Source organism: Anneissia japonica, unplaced genomic scaffold (assembly GCF_011630105.1).
Source record: "Anneissia japonica isolate Jap-2015-1 unplaced genomic scaffold, ASM1163010v1 scaffold287834_len5846547_cov211, whole genome shotgun sequence".
Classification (NCBI taxonomy): Eukaryota; Metazoa; Echinodermata; class Crinoidea; order Comatulida; family Comatulidae; genus Anneissia; species Anneissia japonica.
This window is the reverse complement of record NW_022704992.1, coordinates 5,180,046-5,198,771: the sequence shown is the minus strand read 5'-3', so window position 1 is coordinate 5,198,771 and position 18,726 is coordinate 5,180,046. Positions and strand designations below refer to the sequence as shown.

Here is an 18,726-nt window from a genome sequence, read left to right as displayed (position 1 = left end):
TACGCCACTGTGTGGGTTCTGCAGGATTTTTTGGCATGCTAAAGTAAAAAAAAAAGTTAAATTTATTCTTAATACAATTCTTATTTATGTAGCATGCCTTTTGTGCATATAAGTTTGCATTACTTGGTTATAATTTCTAGTAGATCTTCAGTAAGTAATTACAATTCAAAGCCTTGTTAAGTCCTTTGTCATGTCCTGTGGTAAATTGATATCCTATAGCTTGAGTTTCAAAATGGAAAACCTTTGAAGAATGAATGTGTTAAATATCTGATAATGTATTGGATTTCTCTTAACCAATTGAGTATATTATTTTTCATGTAAATTGCATGAAATGATACTTATGACAGCATCATAATTTTGCTATATATGCAGTGGCTTAATCTAGGAGTATTAACATGGGGGATGGGGAGGCTGGCAGGAGTGCAAAGGTTAACTGGTGGGGGAGGGGCTTGATGATATTGGATTTCTCTTAAGCAATTGACTGTAAATGATGATGTTCTTAACTACTTTAAACATAATTTTTTTTTGCTAAGCAAATATCTAGTAAGTGATATTTGGAGGGAGGAAGACCTTGGGGGAGCAAGGGAAGGCATGTGCCCAAAGCCCCCTGATATGCCACTGTATTGATTATTCTTCACAGAGTTTAAAATAACAGGCATCAGTACTAAATCCGCCAATGTACCATGAACCTTTCAACTTAAAAAAATAGATCAGACTAATGATAACAATCTTTCTATTTCCAGGTATTTAATCTCAGTCAAGACGTCACCAACCTAAGTCAGGATTTGAAATCAATTCTTAGGCTTCTTCATGTAATCTCCCCACTACCGCCCTCACCAAATAGTCCTGAAGTCCAGGGGACAAATCACTTGCAAACACATCCAAAAGTGTTGACTGTGAAAATTGAACAAAGTGGAAACCAAAGATATGAGGATATTATCCATGTACAGAGACAAGATGGACTCTTGGAAACCAGTATTGGTAGTGGGATTTTAGGCAATCTGGACAAGGAAACCGTCCCAGAAAAGCAGTCCAGTAAAAACCCAACAAATGTTACCTTACTTCCGCAACCGTCAGACAGACCCGAATTGGGGAGGGCGGTGGCAACTGCAAAGTCACGGGAGGATGACTCTGGACAGTACGATTCAGAAAATGGAACAGAACTGTAGATGGCGTCAAACTATGGCATACGACTATGAGACATTTTAGAAATACTGTACATCCAGCAAAGGTTATGGGGTCATCATTACAAACAAAGATGATTTTGAAGCCTATGCTGTTCTACTAACAAAAAAGTTAATTACAGAAGTGGTGCCAGCGTAGTTGGGGGCTGAGGGAGGGGGACAGGGCACATGACCCCTGTCAGGAAAAGAAGGCAATCATTTCTTCAGGGAACACTGTTTTGCAAAAGCATTTTTAGGGTCTGAAAGGGATATTCAATGCATATTCTGAAAATTTGCTCACCTTAGCCTCCTAAAATATGTTGATGGTTTATGTATATTGTGTGTCAGGGATACCTTATACCCTATTCAGGCTACACTGAGTCATTGGGATCGGTTGCGATGTAGTCGGTGGTAATTCAAAACTCCCGATAGCCACCAACAATTGCTACAACTGATCACAATGCAATGCTAGTCTGAATAGGGTATTAGATTGTGCTTTGGGAGATTCTCCAGTGCCACAGCTCGTAAATTGAAACCATAGATTTGAATCACACCCAATGTGAACAATTACAGTAGTCTTGTGTAATCAAATCTAAACCTAAAGAAACAAAAAACAGCAAATGTTATTCATTTTAATTGGTATTTTGGATTTTTATGTATTTTCCACTCAAATTTTTTACGTGTGAAAGCAAAAATGTAGTGGATTTATAAGAAGCTTAAATGCATTTTTTTCTGTTACCTTAAATTATTTCTTAAAAATTGCAAAAAAATCTGTTTGCATAAAAAATGTTTTCTGATCCTTATTATTCAGCATCTGTGTAGTGGCTAAAAAATGTTATGCACTTAAATTTTAAAGAATATAATTTTTATACGAGCATGCCTGTTGGTAAAAATGATAGAGAATGATGGAGTGATAGTTGCGAATCTTGAAATATACAGTAGGTTAAGTAATATGCAAACTAACAAATAACGAACAAACATATTCTGATGAAAAAGACCAATAAAAACTGGATAACGATGATTATGATGCTGATGGTGATTTTTCAATACTGTATAAAAATTTGATATTGAGGTATAATTCTGTTGTGTTCTTGATTGAGGGTCAAGTTGAAGGTTACAGTAGTTCAAGCGGTGTGTAAGTAGGAAATTATGTTAAATGACATGAAAGAATAAATGTGTGTATCTTTAGCTCGCTATAATGCTTCGTTTCTTAAAGTCGGGCACTCACTACATTGTACGATGGTCGTACGGCGGTCGGCCGATGAATCCAACTCCGTTCCCTGTGAACGCTAGACGATGTGACACCATCTACTGATGTCGGTGGCTGTCTGAACGGATCGTCATTACATTGCATTCTCCATGAATCGCGTCGGCTAATGGCAGTCGGACATAGTGAGTGCCCTGCTTAAGACAGTGTGTGTTAAATGTTGTAATGGGCTGTGTGTGGTGATGAGTGGACCATAGATTTATTATAAGAAAATTTGATTGCTAACTAAACAAGGCCTTCAAGAAATTACACTAACACCTTTCTCGAATAAGATCCACGCTATTTAAATTGCTTTCAGCCCTGAGGGCTTCAGGCAATTTTTTCAGGAAATAATGGCTCCTTTCTGCTTCTATTTCTTATAGGGTACTTAATTACTTGACTATAACTGCTTATTAGCATTGCAATAAGTCAGGTAGGACTAATTATGTGCAGTAGATGGCGCCTTTAAGACTACAATAATTTAGAATATGCACCTTTATTGAATGAGTGCCCAACCAAATCCCCAAAAAATGTTACGTTTAATGGAAAATTTACAATATCTATTTTCCCTCCAAATTGTTGCACAGATATGTCTTCACAGGAGTTGCTTATAGCAGTATCTCGTCACGGCAGTATTGATTGATGCATGCTGTACTATTTATAAATATGGTTGTGCATATTCTACTGCCATGGAGGCGTATACACTCCCAAAAAGCTTACATTTTAGATAATGGAATACATTTCGAGTATTCTTATAATAATTGTATGGTGTGTATGCAGTTTGTGCTTGAGAATTTAAACATAGAGAGTTTAGAGCAAATTTAATGATCATACTATTAAAGCTTGGTTTCCATACAATCGCTACACAGTCGCTACAGCATTTTTACTGCAATCCTTGCACTGCGTGGCTTTCCCAGACACAATCGGGAACACTCCCTCATTCAAAGGACCAATCAGCATCGCTAAAGTAGACGGCGATAGCGCGTAGTGATTTTTATGGAAACCAAGCTTGAATGTACCAAATCAAGATCTTTTTTAAGGTTTTAGAATTCACAAAAAGTCCCTATTTAATGTTTGCCCTTATGCCATTAAATAAAATAAAAAATTGCCTACAGTAATTTGTATAATATTGATGTTCTTTTAATGTTGATAAAATTAAATTTTATCTTTTAAATTATTGACGATCATTTAACTAATATTTTCCAATATGTTTACAGCTCTTCAGGCCTTGTTATTAAACTAAATGTAGTGTGCATATTGCAGTAACGCATTTATCCAGAAGTTAATAATACTGTACATGTAAATAATGCTGATCAAATCAACCTCATTAAACTACTATAGTTCTGATAAACATTTGATTTCATGGACAGTTTTATAGCACAAAAGTATTACTATTATCACACAAATATGATTTATACAGGTCATGAAAACGATTTTACTGTTAAAAAAGTGGTATTTAAAGATATATTTATATAAACTTTATATTTATGAATATATAATTATTTATAAATATATCTCACAAGGATATATCAGAAAAGTAGTTAAAAAACAATCAGCATGTGTCAGTAAATAATTATTGAGTTTTTTAAATAAAAATGTGATTTTGATATATTTTTTAAACAGGTTTAGTCTGTTAATACATGGTAAATTTATATTAACAACACACTGAAGGAATTTCTCTTTGATGCTAAACAATGCTTAACATGATTCTTGCAATAACACAAATTTAGTTGTTTGTGGCAACCACAAACATTCACTAATACATCATCATTATTATGACACTTTGTCTCTAACTACCTTCTCGGACAGACATTAATATTACAAAAAAATAACTGCACAAAAGTAAAAACAATTTTAAGACTTTTGCATTACATTGATATATACAGATTGCTATTGTAGTTTTTTTGTTGTTATGTTATGTTGGGGTTTTTTACATTCTGGCTTCTAATGCTTCTGTTGACATTGATTAATGCACAAAATAAATATGCCTTTTACTTCATTTTAAATATGGTTGTACTTTCACTTATGAATATCATGAACAATTTTAACTTTATATAAATATAAAAATGCAACATGTCATTTGTAATATTGAGAATGTTGTACTTTTTTATTTTTTAATGCAGGAAAAATATGCTCTTTGAGACATTGAAATACTTCTTTATCTTGTCATGTGTTGTCAGTCTGAGAGATATCTTGTCATATATTTTTTTTAAAGCGATTGGCGTAGCAGTTATGTTTCATTCTCCCAACCTTCCTTGAGGTCGGATGTTCCAACTTTTGCTGTGAATTTCGCTTGTGTCCTTGGGCAAGGTACTTTATCTATGTTTGTCTCTCTCTCCACCCAGCAATATAAGTGGTACCTGGTGTGATGATGTGGCATTGAATGTATCAGTCTGCGCCGGCATTAAATTGCCAGCATGACTAGGAATACTCCCAAGGAGTGGAGGAGGTTGCACTGTGTGCCGGTTTGCCAAATGACCAGGGGTAATAATAAAAAAAAAAAAACATCGCCTGCGCCTTGTAAACCTAGGCAAAATGTGCGGTAAAAATCCCTATATTATTATTATTATTATTATTCATTTTGAAATTGTATAATGCGAACATCATTTCAAAAATCAGATTTAAAAAATAAAATTTATGATATTTTAAAGTATACAGTTATTGATAAGAAAAAAAATGATCAAATGGTGGTTTAATACATGTGTAAAATTAACTAATTAAACCTTACAATCGTTGGTGCTTTTCAATGTATGTATTAACTAAACTTTCAAAAAGATGTTTTTAAATTATTTGACTATTTCAAATGAGTACATATTGGTACATAATTTACTAAATATCAAAATTCAGAGTACAAATTCTCGTTTTGTCTTGCTGGTGATTGTGATCCTCGGTTTTTTGACATATTAATTTATACCTTTTTGATGTGTGTTTACATCAGGAAAATATCGTAGGAGTGATATTTTGCCCTACCTGACGTGTTATTGTACTGAATACTCAGTACGTTCCAAAATATAATTTCCAAAAAATTATTTCATGATTTTAATTTTGTTTTGTTGATATTTGTAATGAATCACTTTCTTCCATTGAATCATCTGTCTGTTGCAACTATCAAATCAGTTTCGAAAATCTGATGTTTTACTCAACTATAATCTTAAACATTAGCACACAAAAAAATAGTAAAATATTATTTTACTATTTTAGGGAAATTGGCACAGATAATAAGTGTTATTTTAATAATACTCTATTGGGATATAAGGTATTCAGTTTTAAGCAACAAACAAACTTATATACAGTAGTTTGTGCTCTGCTAATATTTATGAACAAAGTATATCACATCTTTTGGATGAATCTTTCAGAATTATATACTTTTAATTATTGTGTGGAGTGTATCATGGATTACACCATGTTAATGAATTTTTTGTTGAAAAAAATCAAAACTGTTAAATACGCAATTATCTTAAATCATAATAATATGTAAAATATGTTTTTAAACATGCTTGTTATTAAACTATTTTTTCAACATTTATTTATTTATATATTCCTTGGCCTGTACTGCCATTGACTTTAAGTATGTGCCTGCCTACAGTATTTTCCAATTGATATAAAAGTTGTTTAATATATTTACCTTTTTATCTCTTGTACATATGTTATAGTGCAATGTTTTATTGTTAAATTTATTGCAAGTATCATATTTAAGAGCATGTATATAATGATACTCTTTTTGTAATTATGCATTCATTGGGTAATTGTCCTCAATTTCTTAACTCATGTTCATCACCCATGTCGTTTTCATTGTTGATTGGGCGCCATATTGGAGAGCATTAAATATCAATACTGAATTTAATTTAATGTGTCTTTTGAGTATTTTGTTGGTTTATTCAGATATAACGAGCTTCTGCATCTAATTTTCTTCAAGATAATTTGAGAAAATAATGATATGCTAAATTTTAATAACTGATTAAAGCGTAAATTGGAAGTACATCAAAGGGGATAGGCAAGGAAAGGCAACTTATTAACATTCCTGAAATAAAAAAACGTCTTCAGATTTTTAATTCATTTAATAATGAATGATTGAAAGTCGCTTGTGTCCTTGGGCAAGGCTCTTTATCTACGGTTGTCTCTCTCCACCCAGGAGTACAAATTAGTGGGTACCTGGTAGGTTCAAACATAGCCTGCTCTGAATACAGCTGTGACATTGTGGAATTCCCCCATGGGGCCTGTGTGTGTTCATATGTGCTTGATCCTGTGACCGGTGGGGGGGGGGGGGGGGGGGGGGAATAATGTACGCGGGGGGGGGGGGGTGGGGGTAATAATGTAAGCGCATAGAGGTCTCTACAATATGCGCTATATAAGTCGGCAATTATTATTATTATTAATACCAATCCTCAGGACAGAAAGCCAATAAAAGGAATAATAATATGTAAGTAAAACGGTGACAATAGCCTACAATGTAGAATTAATAGATACGTACGGGGAGAAAATGTATTGAGGAATGGAGTTGCATAACTTAATGATTAAGATGCTTGCCTTTTTATTCCAGGGTCTTGGGTTCAAATCATGTGATGGTAGGACTTTTTCTCACGACGAAAAACAACTCCACTCCCTAGCCTAATAATTTTCGAGTTGCTGTATGCGAAAGAACTTTTTTTTTATGAAAGAAAATAAAGAGGTGTTTTAAATGGTAGATGAACGACGAAATTACTAATAAAACAGAGACAGAAAAATGGATAGTCGATGTACAGCGAGATGAAAACTAACATGTTTATCTTAAATCAGGATGAACGATGAAGGTATCTGATGGTTAATATAGAAAAAAAAGTACAGAGGAAGAAAATGTATCGGTTTCTTCAACTATCTGACAGATGAAGACTGATATAAAATTAAATAGAGAAGATCAGTAATAAACTTCTTGGAAAATGCCTTAGGATCTGACAACAAGATAAAGAGCGTGGCCACAACTATTCTAAGTCGTTGATTACGTATGACACAAAGTGAAGAGTGTTATTCCTCAAACGTGGCGGCTCCCCTGCCCCTCCATATCTTCCCTAACCCTAAATACGCCACTGACCAGAGCACCCTGTGTACTTTTACCCACGACGGTGAATAGAACACCCGTCACACTCAGTTTTAACATAGAGTTCCAAAACTGGGTTTTCATAATTTTAGTTACTAGGCCTACTCAAAATTATCTTGAAAAACGTTGAATAGAGTAACCTAAAAATGAATGCAATATGTTCTAACGAGGCACATGCCATATCCAATTTATTATTATTAATGGTTCTCTTTATTCTTCTGTCTATTAATATATCGGTGTCGCCCACTCCGTTAATCTGAAATGGCACTCAATATTGAACATCACAAACCCATTTGCTTTATCAAACGTAATGCAATAATTAGCCCAATTCTTGAATAGTTATCTGGAATCCTCATCTTCAAACTAACATTTTAAAAATTGAGTCAAGATCCAAGGGCACCTCAACCGAATTTTTCGAAAGTCTGCTAGATGTCCCAATAAGCGTACTAGGCCTATAGGATATTGAATTTAAAAAACAGACATGATGACGTTAAACGAAAATCTTTATAGCAATCAATAACTTTTCTTTGCCTTATAATCTTATATAAATTTATTAATGACTAGGCCTATTAAAATTTATTTCATGCAATACACGTCGAACCGATCATTTACACTTCACCTTCCCTCTGCCCAATGAGCCCCTTCTTTGGATGGATTTATCACCAAGGATAACCCACGAAAGTCTGAAGAAGACTTATTTCCAGTGGGGGCCTTCTGATGGTCATTGAGCAGTACACCTGAAGACAATCCCCTCTTATTCGTGAGTGCACATGGGTCAACGAACGTCTAATCCGAAAGACGCGGAACTTGCATGAGCCCGCCTCCAACTGATATTACAAGGAGAGCAGTATAGGAATTGAACCGGGGACCAACTTAGATCTTCACGGTTCAGCGCATACGCAGTGGCTACCACCATTTTATCACCACTGAGCTACAGTAAGTTGCTCTTCTTTCGTCGTATTCCAGCCATTTCATTACAATAGTATTTCAATAATTGCTGCTTACATTTATCATTGTAGATTCTTTAAAAACTGATATCGACCACCGGCAGCAAGCCAATTGCATAAATATTTTTAATTGTTTAGTTACATGTTAATTAACTTATTTATTTTACTTACATTTTTATGTATTTATTTATTATTCATTGATCATATTTTATTAAATTTGTCACCTCTGTATTTTATTGTCATTATTAGTTAACTTAAGTACAACTTATGCACAGTGTACTATATATGGACTTGATTGTGTGATAGTGTATGTTATTCTGATGATAAGCACTATCCATGTACAAGAAAGTGTTCCATTTGTTGCCTCTCTCTCTTTAAGGTTAAAGAAAGATTAAGATTTCCCCAAATACGTAATATTAAATCCTCCAGTCAAGATTTATTTAACTGTTTAATACTTTGTATGTATATATGTATATAGTAAGTTATAGCTTTTACCGTCTCTCATTAAAATTTTTCCGTGTTTATTAGGGCCTTAAATATTGTAATACCATTGGCTGATAATTAATTAAAGGTAATTATAAGGCCATACCATTATTGGCTTTCGTAGTGAATAGTAAATTACTAATAATATGTATTATTATTAATTATTACACCGAAATTGTGACTGTGGTGTTTGCCATTGTTTTTTGAAGTACTATCAAAATTGTGCAGCACGGGCTTGTCCTACATGATTTGTTCAAGTGATTCGAGGGAAAACCTTTATAGAGGGCGATGTAAAGGATGTAAAGCAACAGCGCCACCCAATAAAATCTTGTAACGAAAGCTTTCTGTATGCAATGTAGGCCTGAGCCTCAATTCAAAATATTCAATCCCTACCTAAGACATCAGAAAATAACATTTTAGATTTAAATTTTTAAAAAACCGAGCACTAAATTATTATTTTGTTTATCTTGATTTCTAAATGAATGGCCTATTGTCGTAGGCCTGTCTGTTGGAAATTCTTTAAAAAAAAACTAATCTTGCCAATTTTTTCCCGGTTGCCATTGGATTGATTTTGTTTCCTTAAAAAAGGTCTTTGCCAAAGCCAATGGATGCATCATACTCTCTTCATGATGCTACCGCATCCGTCCATCAAATACGAAGCTCAACATCTGACCCACTGAAAGCATATATAAAAGTTCTGATGTTTTAATTATAGCCTACCTACATATGTTGATTTTGTATTATAATGTATTTATATTTGCATTAAAAAGTATTGTTACAAATTAATTAAATTCTATTGTAAAGCTCCTTCTGATGTCACTATCATCATTTTACATTTGTTGAATAAAAAAAAACAAAAAAAAAACAAAACAAACAAACAAACAAACAAAAAACAAAGTAATAAATAAATAGATAAAAAAAAGAAGAAAAATCCCATAAACGGGAAAATGTTAAGTTCGGTCGACCATAGAGAAAGAATATATTTTCTGTTTTCTTTCTCTATGGTTCGGTTAATATCTCTAAATTGGGGTGGGCAGGCAGGTAGGTAGGCCTGTCACGCCAAAATCATCAGAAGAGACAAAAACTATTAATAATTATAGACACTTGTTTTGGCCGTGTTCCCTTAAAAGGTGTTCAACAACACTGTGTTTTCTAAGGTGTGGTCAGTGGTGAAAATAGGTCCATGGTATAATATTGCCCGGTAGGCGATGCGGTGATGTTGTTCACCCATGGAGGAATTCATCCCCAATAATGAAGGAAACCGCCTTTCGCTGATTCTCTAGCAATATTTTGATATGCGCCCTCTATACATACAACCCCTAGCAGATCCTATATAATTTTTATTGAGACGTAATCAAACATGGCGATGTAATTCAATGAAAACATTATTAAAAAGGCAAGTCGTATTGTACATGGTTTCTCAATACCATTTAGGTATGTTATCAGTTTCTACGATGATTAACCATTGAGTTAATATAGTTTGTTGAAAAATTATTTTTTAGCTGTATTTCTAAACTTGCCAGGCTTCGTTGCTCTCTGTCTAGGCCTAGCCTAACTAAGGCCCTAGGCTAGCTAGGCCTAGGGCCTAGCTAGGCCTATGCTATAGGCCGCCAGACCTACCTAGCAAGGCCTAGGCCTAAGCATAGCCTACACAGCTGAGTCAGGTCAGGGTTAGTAGGGGAGTGAACACTTCACTCCACATTGTGCGTGGCAGGGTGACTTGTAACTCATTAAAGCAATGCTTACTATATTAAATCATAGGAAGAGGGTACCGAGGAATGTTGTGTGGTGTAACCTCCGATCCGGTCTAGCAATATTGTGTTACTTAAACACGGGAGACACCACCAAATAATAATACTACAACAGCAAATGATTAGCATGTATGAACATCATTTTATTCTCGCAACGAGGCATCACCATAGTCTGTCTACCGCCTTCCCGCGGTAACTCATCATGTGACATTACGTCACTTACCCACAATGCAAAACAATAACAATTAATAGTAACTCCCGTTACAGTGGTCTAGGCTAGGAATAGGCCTAGGCCTATACTTATGACTCCTAGCCCTAGGCCTAGGTCCTAGACTGATGAGTTTACAAAAAATTAAAAGACGAAAAAAAGAAAGAAATGTGGACCATTTTATAATCCTAGGGGCCTAGGCCTATATAGCCTAGAATGCTGGTCACTTCGGCCCAAAATCAAATCGTCCCAAATCAATTTGGCCAAAACCAACTTGGACCAAAACCAACTCGGCCCCAGACGACACTTCGGCCCAAAACCAACTCGGCCCCAAACCCACTCGGTTATTAAATAGTTGGGTGGTACCCGTGTTGTGAATTGAATAGTTGACTTTTATTGTCAGTTTTTGCAAGGTGCTGTGTTCATCGAAAAACATATTGGGTGTTGCCAAAAAGTTTACCAACAAAATTACCAGAAATAACAGTAGTGCACCTGTTTAATTCCAAAGTGTTTAGATTTACTGAAAAAAACACAAAAAAACAAAAAAACTCCTGCTGGGGCAGCCAGCCTAAAATAACAGTAGGCCTACTGTTTACTTTAAAACTTTTCATTCGTGAATTGAAAAAAAACTTTGTATATTATTATTAGCCAGTTTGAATTAAATGTACCTGAATAAATCTGTATAGGCCTATTCGTGTATTTTGTTTTGCTTTATATTCATACAAAGCAAATATACATTATTTTATAAATGTTAAGATTCTTCTAAAAGATAATTAATGTGACTAGTAATAATTTGGATAATATAAAAAATAAGTAATAAGAATAGTAATAGGCCTAATGAAAAATAATATTAGGCCTATCCTATGATATTAATAATTATTATAATTTAATTTGGATAATATAAATAATTTAAGAATAGTTATACTATTACTAAAAAATAATATTAGACCTAGGCCTATAAATATAATTATTAATTTATAATAATACTAAAATAATAATATTGTCTTTGGGTACTAGGTAATCGCGATCGCTATTCATCTGGGTAATTCCATATCATTTGAGTGGTTGTCTTCTGGGCCGAGTTGGTTTTGGGCCGAAGTGTTGTCTGGTACCCTGCTACCTACTGTATAGCCTAGGCCTAGTCTTGGGCCTAGCCTCGGGCCTAGGCTTGTTGGTAGACTGAGAGTGCAATTTTCTACTCCATGTCTCTGTTTCTAAGTGGATCATCTTGGAATTAGGAAGCCAAGTGTTTATATAATGTTACATTAATTGAAATAATGGTCAATATTTGATACCAACCTTTGTTGCTTTGGACACAAACTTATACCCCCTCTACTCAAACCACATGACAGCGACCATGTTTTATCATTAAATTGTTAATTCAGAATTAATTTTTTTTATAAATTCATAATTTATTACCTTGAATGACATTATTATATTACTCATAAAAAAAAATGTTTATTTTTGTTGATGGATTTTAGTTGAGAGCAATACCTAAGATAACATAGAATATGATGTTATTAGCCCAAATGTGTACAGATTGCAAAGTTGCTTAAGCTTGTACGAATATATCATCATTATTATGGCCATATACAGTATGATCACATCACACAAAATTGTCACATAAAATTTGATAGTGTAGAGCCATATACAGAGCGTTATGGTATAGCGGTAAACTACATTTTATTTCTTCTTGTCGTTCCCTTTTCTCAGCCAATGGTTGGTACTTCCGAAGATCATCTCTCCATTGAAGTACTGTACCTTCATCTGAAAATTGAATTTGAGAAAAGAAATTTTTACCAATTAAAAGACATTTAAATTTCCAGCCATTGCATGTACCCTTAAATTTCTGCCAGCAGATTTTAGGACTTTTGTAGTAAACATCTGTACTAGTAAATCATTGAAAACTGATTGTTTTTTTGGATTTTTGTGATATTCCAAATTGGTAGCTCATAAGAGGATTCCTTTAAATGAATAATTTAAAGTATTATATTAATTTTTTAAGGTGGTTTTAAAATTTTTTGGTTGTTAAAAATGTAATTTTTTTTGGTTGGTAAACTACAGACTAGTAGTGGCAGACCATCAATTGATGCAACGTATGCATTGGATACCAAAGCTAAAACTAACAAAAAAATGTCCAGCTTTTTTCCATTTAGCATTTCTTGGCCAAAATTTACTACCTTGATTTTTCAAATTGATCCCTACTGTACATTTCATTGGAATGGCTAGTTTTTCTTGAGTCTTTTTAGGTCTACTTTGGTATCTAGAATCAGTCACATTGAACCTGTAACATCATACTCTCAGCTGCTTTTGAACTTTTTTTTCAATACCCAGCCAATCACCTATTTAGCGAATCAACATAAGTGAGAAAATACAATAACTTTGACTACAGTAAGCCTTTTTAGGCCTCCATTGCCGAATGGGTAATTTGTATTATCCCGACATTCTAAAATCCCATCTATGTTTATGATGGTGATGACGAACTAAACATTGTCACATGATTCCAAGATGTTAAGTGTAGTATTCCTTTACTGTTGCATAATTACGCACTTTACAAACTTTTACAACATACTGTAGGGAAATCCTATTTTCTTGAATACTATGAATACTACATGGCAATAATTTGATAATTGTCACTTAAAATATTAAATAATGTCACTTAAATATGCAATTACGCATTTGATAATACACCTCGGTCGTTTAGTTGAAACTTTATTTAATAATAGTTTAATAATATCAAGAAATTTTGGTATTATACTGTTACTAAAGGTGATTAAATTGCATTGATAATATTAATGATAATGTACTTATTATTATGCCAATCTTCAGTGCATTTAGCAAAATACCTCAATGCATTTTTACAAGTTTTTTACATTTTTACAGCTGTGTACACACTTTTTTTGCTAGATACTGTACAATTAAATGCATTGCATGTTGTCATGATTGCATTAATAATAGTAATGATTGTGTACTTATGCCAATCTTCAGTGCATTCAGCAAAATACCTCAATGCATTTTTACAAGAAAAAAAAACTCAAACAAAAAGAACTAACAATCACTTCACTATAATAATAGTAAATCTTCAGTAACTCATGTTTGTAAACATGATGATGAAAACATTTTAATTAGAAACAAGGATGACTGAAGAATTTTGAAATGGTATGTATTTTCTAATTTAATTTTATTTTAAGTATAGATAAAATTAAAATATAGTTAAAAATGGTGAAATAGAATGTATTAGAACTACTCTAATATAGAATATAACATGTACATACCTTTGTAGTTCTGCATCATTCCAACTCAACAGTACTTTAGGTCTGCTATGGCCTGTGGTCAGTAGCTGAATAATTTCACAAAAGAAGTTAAACCATGATTGTTATTATTCCATTATTTAGTGTCTTTTTGTTATCTAAATTTGCATAGCATTCAACTTGGCTACTTAACACCTTCTTTTATTGGCCTTGGATTTTCAATTAGTTAAGACATTTCTATACCAGGTTTTGTGGACTCTACTATAGCTATTTACACATGTTTTTGTTAGGTATACAGTTAAATGCATGCATTACTGTAGCATGTTGTCATTATTAAAATAGGCTTTCTGAAAGTAGATTGATGATAAGGAAATCAAAGCTTGGAAGATGCAGGTAAGCACAGGTTCACATTTCTTGAATATCACAAATTGGATATGTTGGATATTTTTCCTAGAATATTCATGATCAAGGAATCAACGAATGAAAACGGACAAGTAGGCCTCTATGAACGAATCATATAGAGTGACGCAATAGCTTGGTGGTAGTTACTGTTTAAATTCCACACAAGGATTTTTCCCATGATAACAACAGCTTTTCCTAGCCTAAATGAGAAACACTATTTATATTATCCTGCATAGTGTAAAGTCTTCCCTCCCCCTTCCCTGTGTTGATTAAACAAATATAAATTATATTTGTTGTAAGATGGTATTTTTTTTTCTACTATAAATTTAATAAAATGTGCTATAATTTTGCGTAGCGGGAACGGTTTGGTTCCCAAAACCTACAGTAGAGGTCAGGGTTTCAATCCCTCTCTGTGCATTTCACTTGTGTCCTTGAGCATGGCACTTTATATGCATTGCTTCTCTTCACCCAGGAGTATAAATGGGTACCTGGTCGTTGCCTGCTACTGCGCCAATATGACAGCAACACTTAAGTATGTGGACCCAATGACCAGGGATAAACTTACAGCACTGCAAGGAAAGAAGCTATATAAGTAACAAATTACAAATGCATGTTATTTGTTACTTGTATAAGTAACAAGTAACAAATAACAAATGCATGTTGCTAAGTCTTCACTAGTCTAAAGAACCTACATAAAAATACTGTATACAGTTGAACGTGCCTAAGTCGACTTTGACTAACTCGAATAATTTTGAAGTTGATCTTATTTCACTTGCCAATTTGTTGTGTTTTCCATTAATTAACGATCTGTAAGTAAACTTTTATCTAAGTCAAACAATTTTTCAATTCAAGTTCAACTGGATTGAATGAATTGAAAAAAATGAAAAGATTAATTATTGTAGTGGTACTAATAGCTACCCATGGGTTCTTTATAATATCAGACTCTTGAATATTAATCTCATTATTCCCTGGCCAGTAATTTTTATCCTCAAATCTAAATTATTCAGTTTTTCCAATTAAATGGTAAGGTTCTATCTGCGCCCAAGCAAAGAAAGCACAGTACAGTGCTTCGCTAGAAACAACCATACAGGTAGGGTGGTTTTAGCTCAGTAGGTAGATAACCCCCAGGGTCAGTACCAGTTTGATTCCTGCGGTTACACATTTATTAATTAATTTTCATGATAATTTCTACCAGTTTTCTGATGGTGTAATTTAAGCTATAAGGATGTAGCTTGTTTGTAGAAAAGCTTTGGTTTGTTTATTTCAGAAAGAAGCTATTTCAGAATAATTGTTTGATTGTTTTTGTTCTTTTCTAAAAAAAAAATATGCGATGGTGTATAATTGGCTCTCAAGAATGAACATGTCCTTTGATTTCTTTCTTTTTTTGGTTTAAGCATGGACCTATTAAGTGGTTTAGGTGTGCGAAATTTGTTAAACATATTCTGTCTGGTATTTGTTGTCATTTAGATTTTCAGTTCATTGCTTTTAAACTTTGAGGTCAAGAAAGTTTGTGGTAATAGCTTAGTATTATTCACAAGTTCACATACTGTACAGTATTAGATTAAGTTGGTAAGGAAATTAATTGAATGCTTGGAGAAACTATTAAAGTCACAGTGCATAGCACCAATAAAATCTTAATACAATTTTTACAATGAGTCAGTTTGCTTTGTTTACATTGCATGATATTTGATAGTGTCTTGAAATTCTGTCATTATTATGTATTTAAATTGTTTAGTAATGGTAGATTAACCAAACATGGATGCACCATCTGTTTGTTAGTGTAATTATATTTTCAGGTCAACATTCTTGAACAAAAATACATAGTGGCACCTTAATGGATCGAAAATTTTAGGGGTGAAAAAATGGTTCAGTCTGGCAAGAAGTATAATAAATAATATGTACAGTCATTTTGTGTAAAAATGGGATCTGGTCTATTTATTATGTTTTGAAAACAATAAATCTAAAAATTACTGGAGCAGTCACTCTCTAGAGTGCATGACCTCCACCCTGTGCCTGAATACAGTACCAGCAATACACATACGGGTGTAATGGGCGATCAGCATACCCTCAATGAAATAATGGAATCTCTTGTGGTATTCAGGAACATTGTTTTCTTGAGTATTGCTTGAATTCGTGGGGCGATTCCATTATTTTCTTTTAGAATAAGCCAAGGTACTATTTGTAACATGCTGGCATAGGCAAATTTACGTTGTAAACATAATTAATACAACTCTTCCCAATATTAAGTTTATGAATTATTCATATAAAATTCCCAGGTCTTATATTATTCATATAAAAATCCCAGGTAAAATCGTCAGCAGGGTGAAAATTTGTCATAAATGGATCGTATTAGGAATGAATGCTTAAATGCATAATTTTTTTATGACTTAAATAGTAAAAATCATTGGAAAAAATGTTCATTAAAAAAGTTCAAAGTTGTTAACTCCCATTGGAGCACAGACCAAAATAATTTAAATTTCACTGCTTTTCACTGATGTTTTACTACAAAAATCATGACTGGAGTTATTTTTTTTTTGTTTTTCTTATTATAGGGCCCTGTGGACTTTGATGCTGATTGTCAACAAGAAACCAATAGCAAGCCCAGGAGTATAGTGACAAGGGTACTTGATCTACCCAAGAAGTTACGACGTCAACCGCCCCTGGTACAAACTGATCAAAATATGGCTGCTTCAAACAGGTGAGAACCACTGTTTTTTGTGGTAGAGGTGATGATGGTAAGAGTGAGTAGAGACAGCGATAATGATGATACGTGTAGCACTGTGTCAGATGTGATGAGTTTGTGTTTCGACAAAGGTGTGGATGGTGAGGATGGTTGAGTTTGAGTTCTGTCAGGGATAATGAGGGTGAGCATGAGTTGTAGCAGAGATGATGATGGCAAGTTGCGGCAGATGTAATGGTGATGAGCAAGCATTGGCTAAAGGTGGTGATGATAGTGAGGATGATTTGGTTTCAGTTCTGCAGAGGTAATGATGGTGAGCATGAGTTATAGCCGAGATGATGATGGTTAATTGAGGTAGATGTGATGGTAATGAGCAAGCATTGGTAATGGTGATGATGGTGAGAATGATTGTAAGTTCTGCAGAGGATATGATGTTGAGCATGAGTTGGAGCAGAGATGATGATAGTGAGGATGATTTTGATGTACGTTCTACAGAGGTGAAGAGGGTGATCATAAGGTATACTGTAGCAGAGATGATGGTGATTTGTGGCAAATTTGATTGTAATGAGCAAGCATTTTCAAAGGTGGTTGATGATAGTGAGGATGATTTTGGTTTAAGTTCTACAGAGGTGATGATGGTGAGCATGTGTTGTAGCAGAGATGAGCAAATATTTGCAAAAGTGATGATAGTGAGAATGATTTTAAGTTCTGTCGGAGGTGATGGCGGTGAGCATGAGATGTACAGTAGCACAGACGATGATGGTGAGTTGTGGCAGATGTGATTGAGCGAGTGTTTGTAAAGGTGATGAAGGTGAGCATGATTTTGCTTTTAGTTCTATCAGAGGTAATGCTGGTGAGAATGACCTGCAGCATAGGTGATGATAAAGAATTCAGTGTCAGAGGTGATGATAATGAGCATGGGTTGTGACTGGCGGTGATGGTAAGCATGAGTTGTGGTGGTGGTGGCTATGGTAAGCCTGAGTTTCAGTAGTGGTGGTGACCATATTGTGTTGGAGGTAATAAAATTAAGTATGTGTTGAGGCAGAAGTGATGGTGGAGTGCACGAGATGTGGCAGATATTTGGGACGATTGGTTTCGTTTATTGGGGAGAAAATGGTGATGAGGAAGATATACTGTAGTAGAAACAAATTATTTAATGAAACATTTTTGTTACATACATTGAATGCAACAGACTTGAGGAAGAGTTTTCCAGGCAAGTATATACTGTGTCAAATGAGTGTTGTGTTTTAGAATACAGGTCATGTCACAATTATATGTTTGAACCCTATGTTTTATCGGTTACTGGTTGCTGTTTTGTTGCTATGGCATATTTTTGTAGAAATTTCTAGTCACGCAAGGATGAGATTAGGTAGTTATTAATTGTGTTTCCGTTAAAAGTGACTATACTGTAGGATGCCTATGGCATTGCAGATGCTTCAATGTTTGTCATTTCGCAATACCAGTTGGTTGTTTTCCTCCCTCCCATCATTGTTTTAGTCTATTGTTTGCATGCAAATAGAG

The 18,726-nt window shown here is 34.1% G+C and overlaps 2 protein-coding genes and 1 long non-coding RNA gene across 9 annotated transcripts in view; 2 read left to right on the top strand and 1 right to left on the bottom strand.

Annotated features, from left to right (window-relative positions):
- LOC117104920 (potassium voltage-gated channel subfamily H member 8-like) overlaps nt 1-6,253 on the top strand; it is a 70,131-nt gene extending 63,878 nt beyond the window's left edge. For all 3 annotated transcript variants that reach the window (XM_033245854.1, XM_033245855.1, XM_033245853.1), the window contains exon 16: nt 744-6,253. In XM_033245854.1, the coding sequence (XP_033101745.1) occupies nt 744-1,169 (426 nt within the window). In that variant the 3' untranslated portion in view covers nt 1,170-6,253. The remainder of the gene's footprint in view (nt 1-743) is intronic.
- A 3,978-nt stretch (nt 6,254-10,231) lies between these two features.
- The window catches only part of LOC117104887 (islet cell autoantigen 1-like), a 52,548-nt gene continuing 44,053 nt past the window's right edge, over nt 10,232-18,726 (top strand). For 2 of the 5 annotated variants that reach the window (XM_033245781.1, XM_033245779.1), the window contains exons 1-3: nt 14,365-14,516; nt 17,078-17,223; nt 18,398-18,418. In XM_033245781.1, coding sequence (XP_033101672.1) covers nt 14,511-14,516; nt 17,078-17,223; nt 18,398-18,418 — 173 coding nt within the window. In that variant the 5' untranslated portion in view covers nt 14,365-14,510. Of the gene's footprint in view, nt 10,348-14,363; nt 14,517-17,077; nt 17,224-18,397; nt 18,419-18,726 lie in introns of those variants that run through there. The other 3 variants (XM_033245783.1, XM_033245782.1, XM_033245780.1) reach the window with 3 other exon arrangements.
- On the bottom strand, nt 10,787-14,215 carry LOC117104889. The gene is made up of 2 exons (XR_004444833.1): nt 14,148-14,215; nt 10,787-12,639 (listed from the first exon to the last, which is right to left on the bottom strand). It is a non-coding gene; the product is annotated as an uncharacterized LOC117104889 (long non-coding RNA).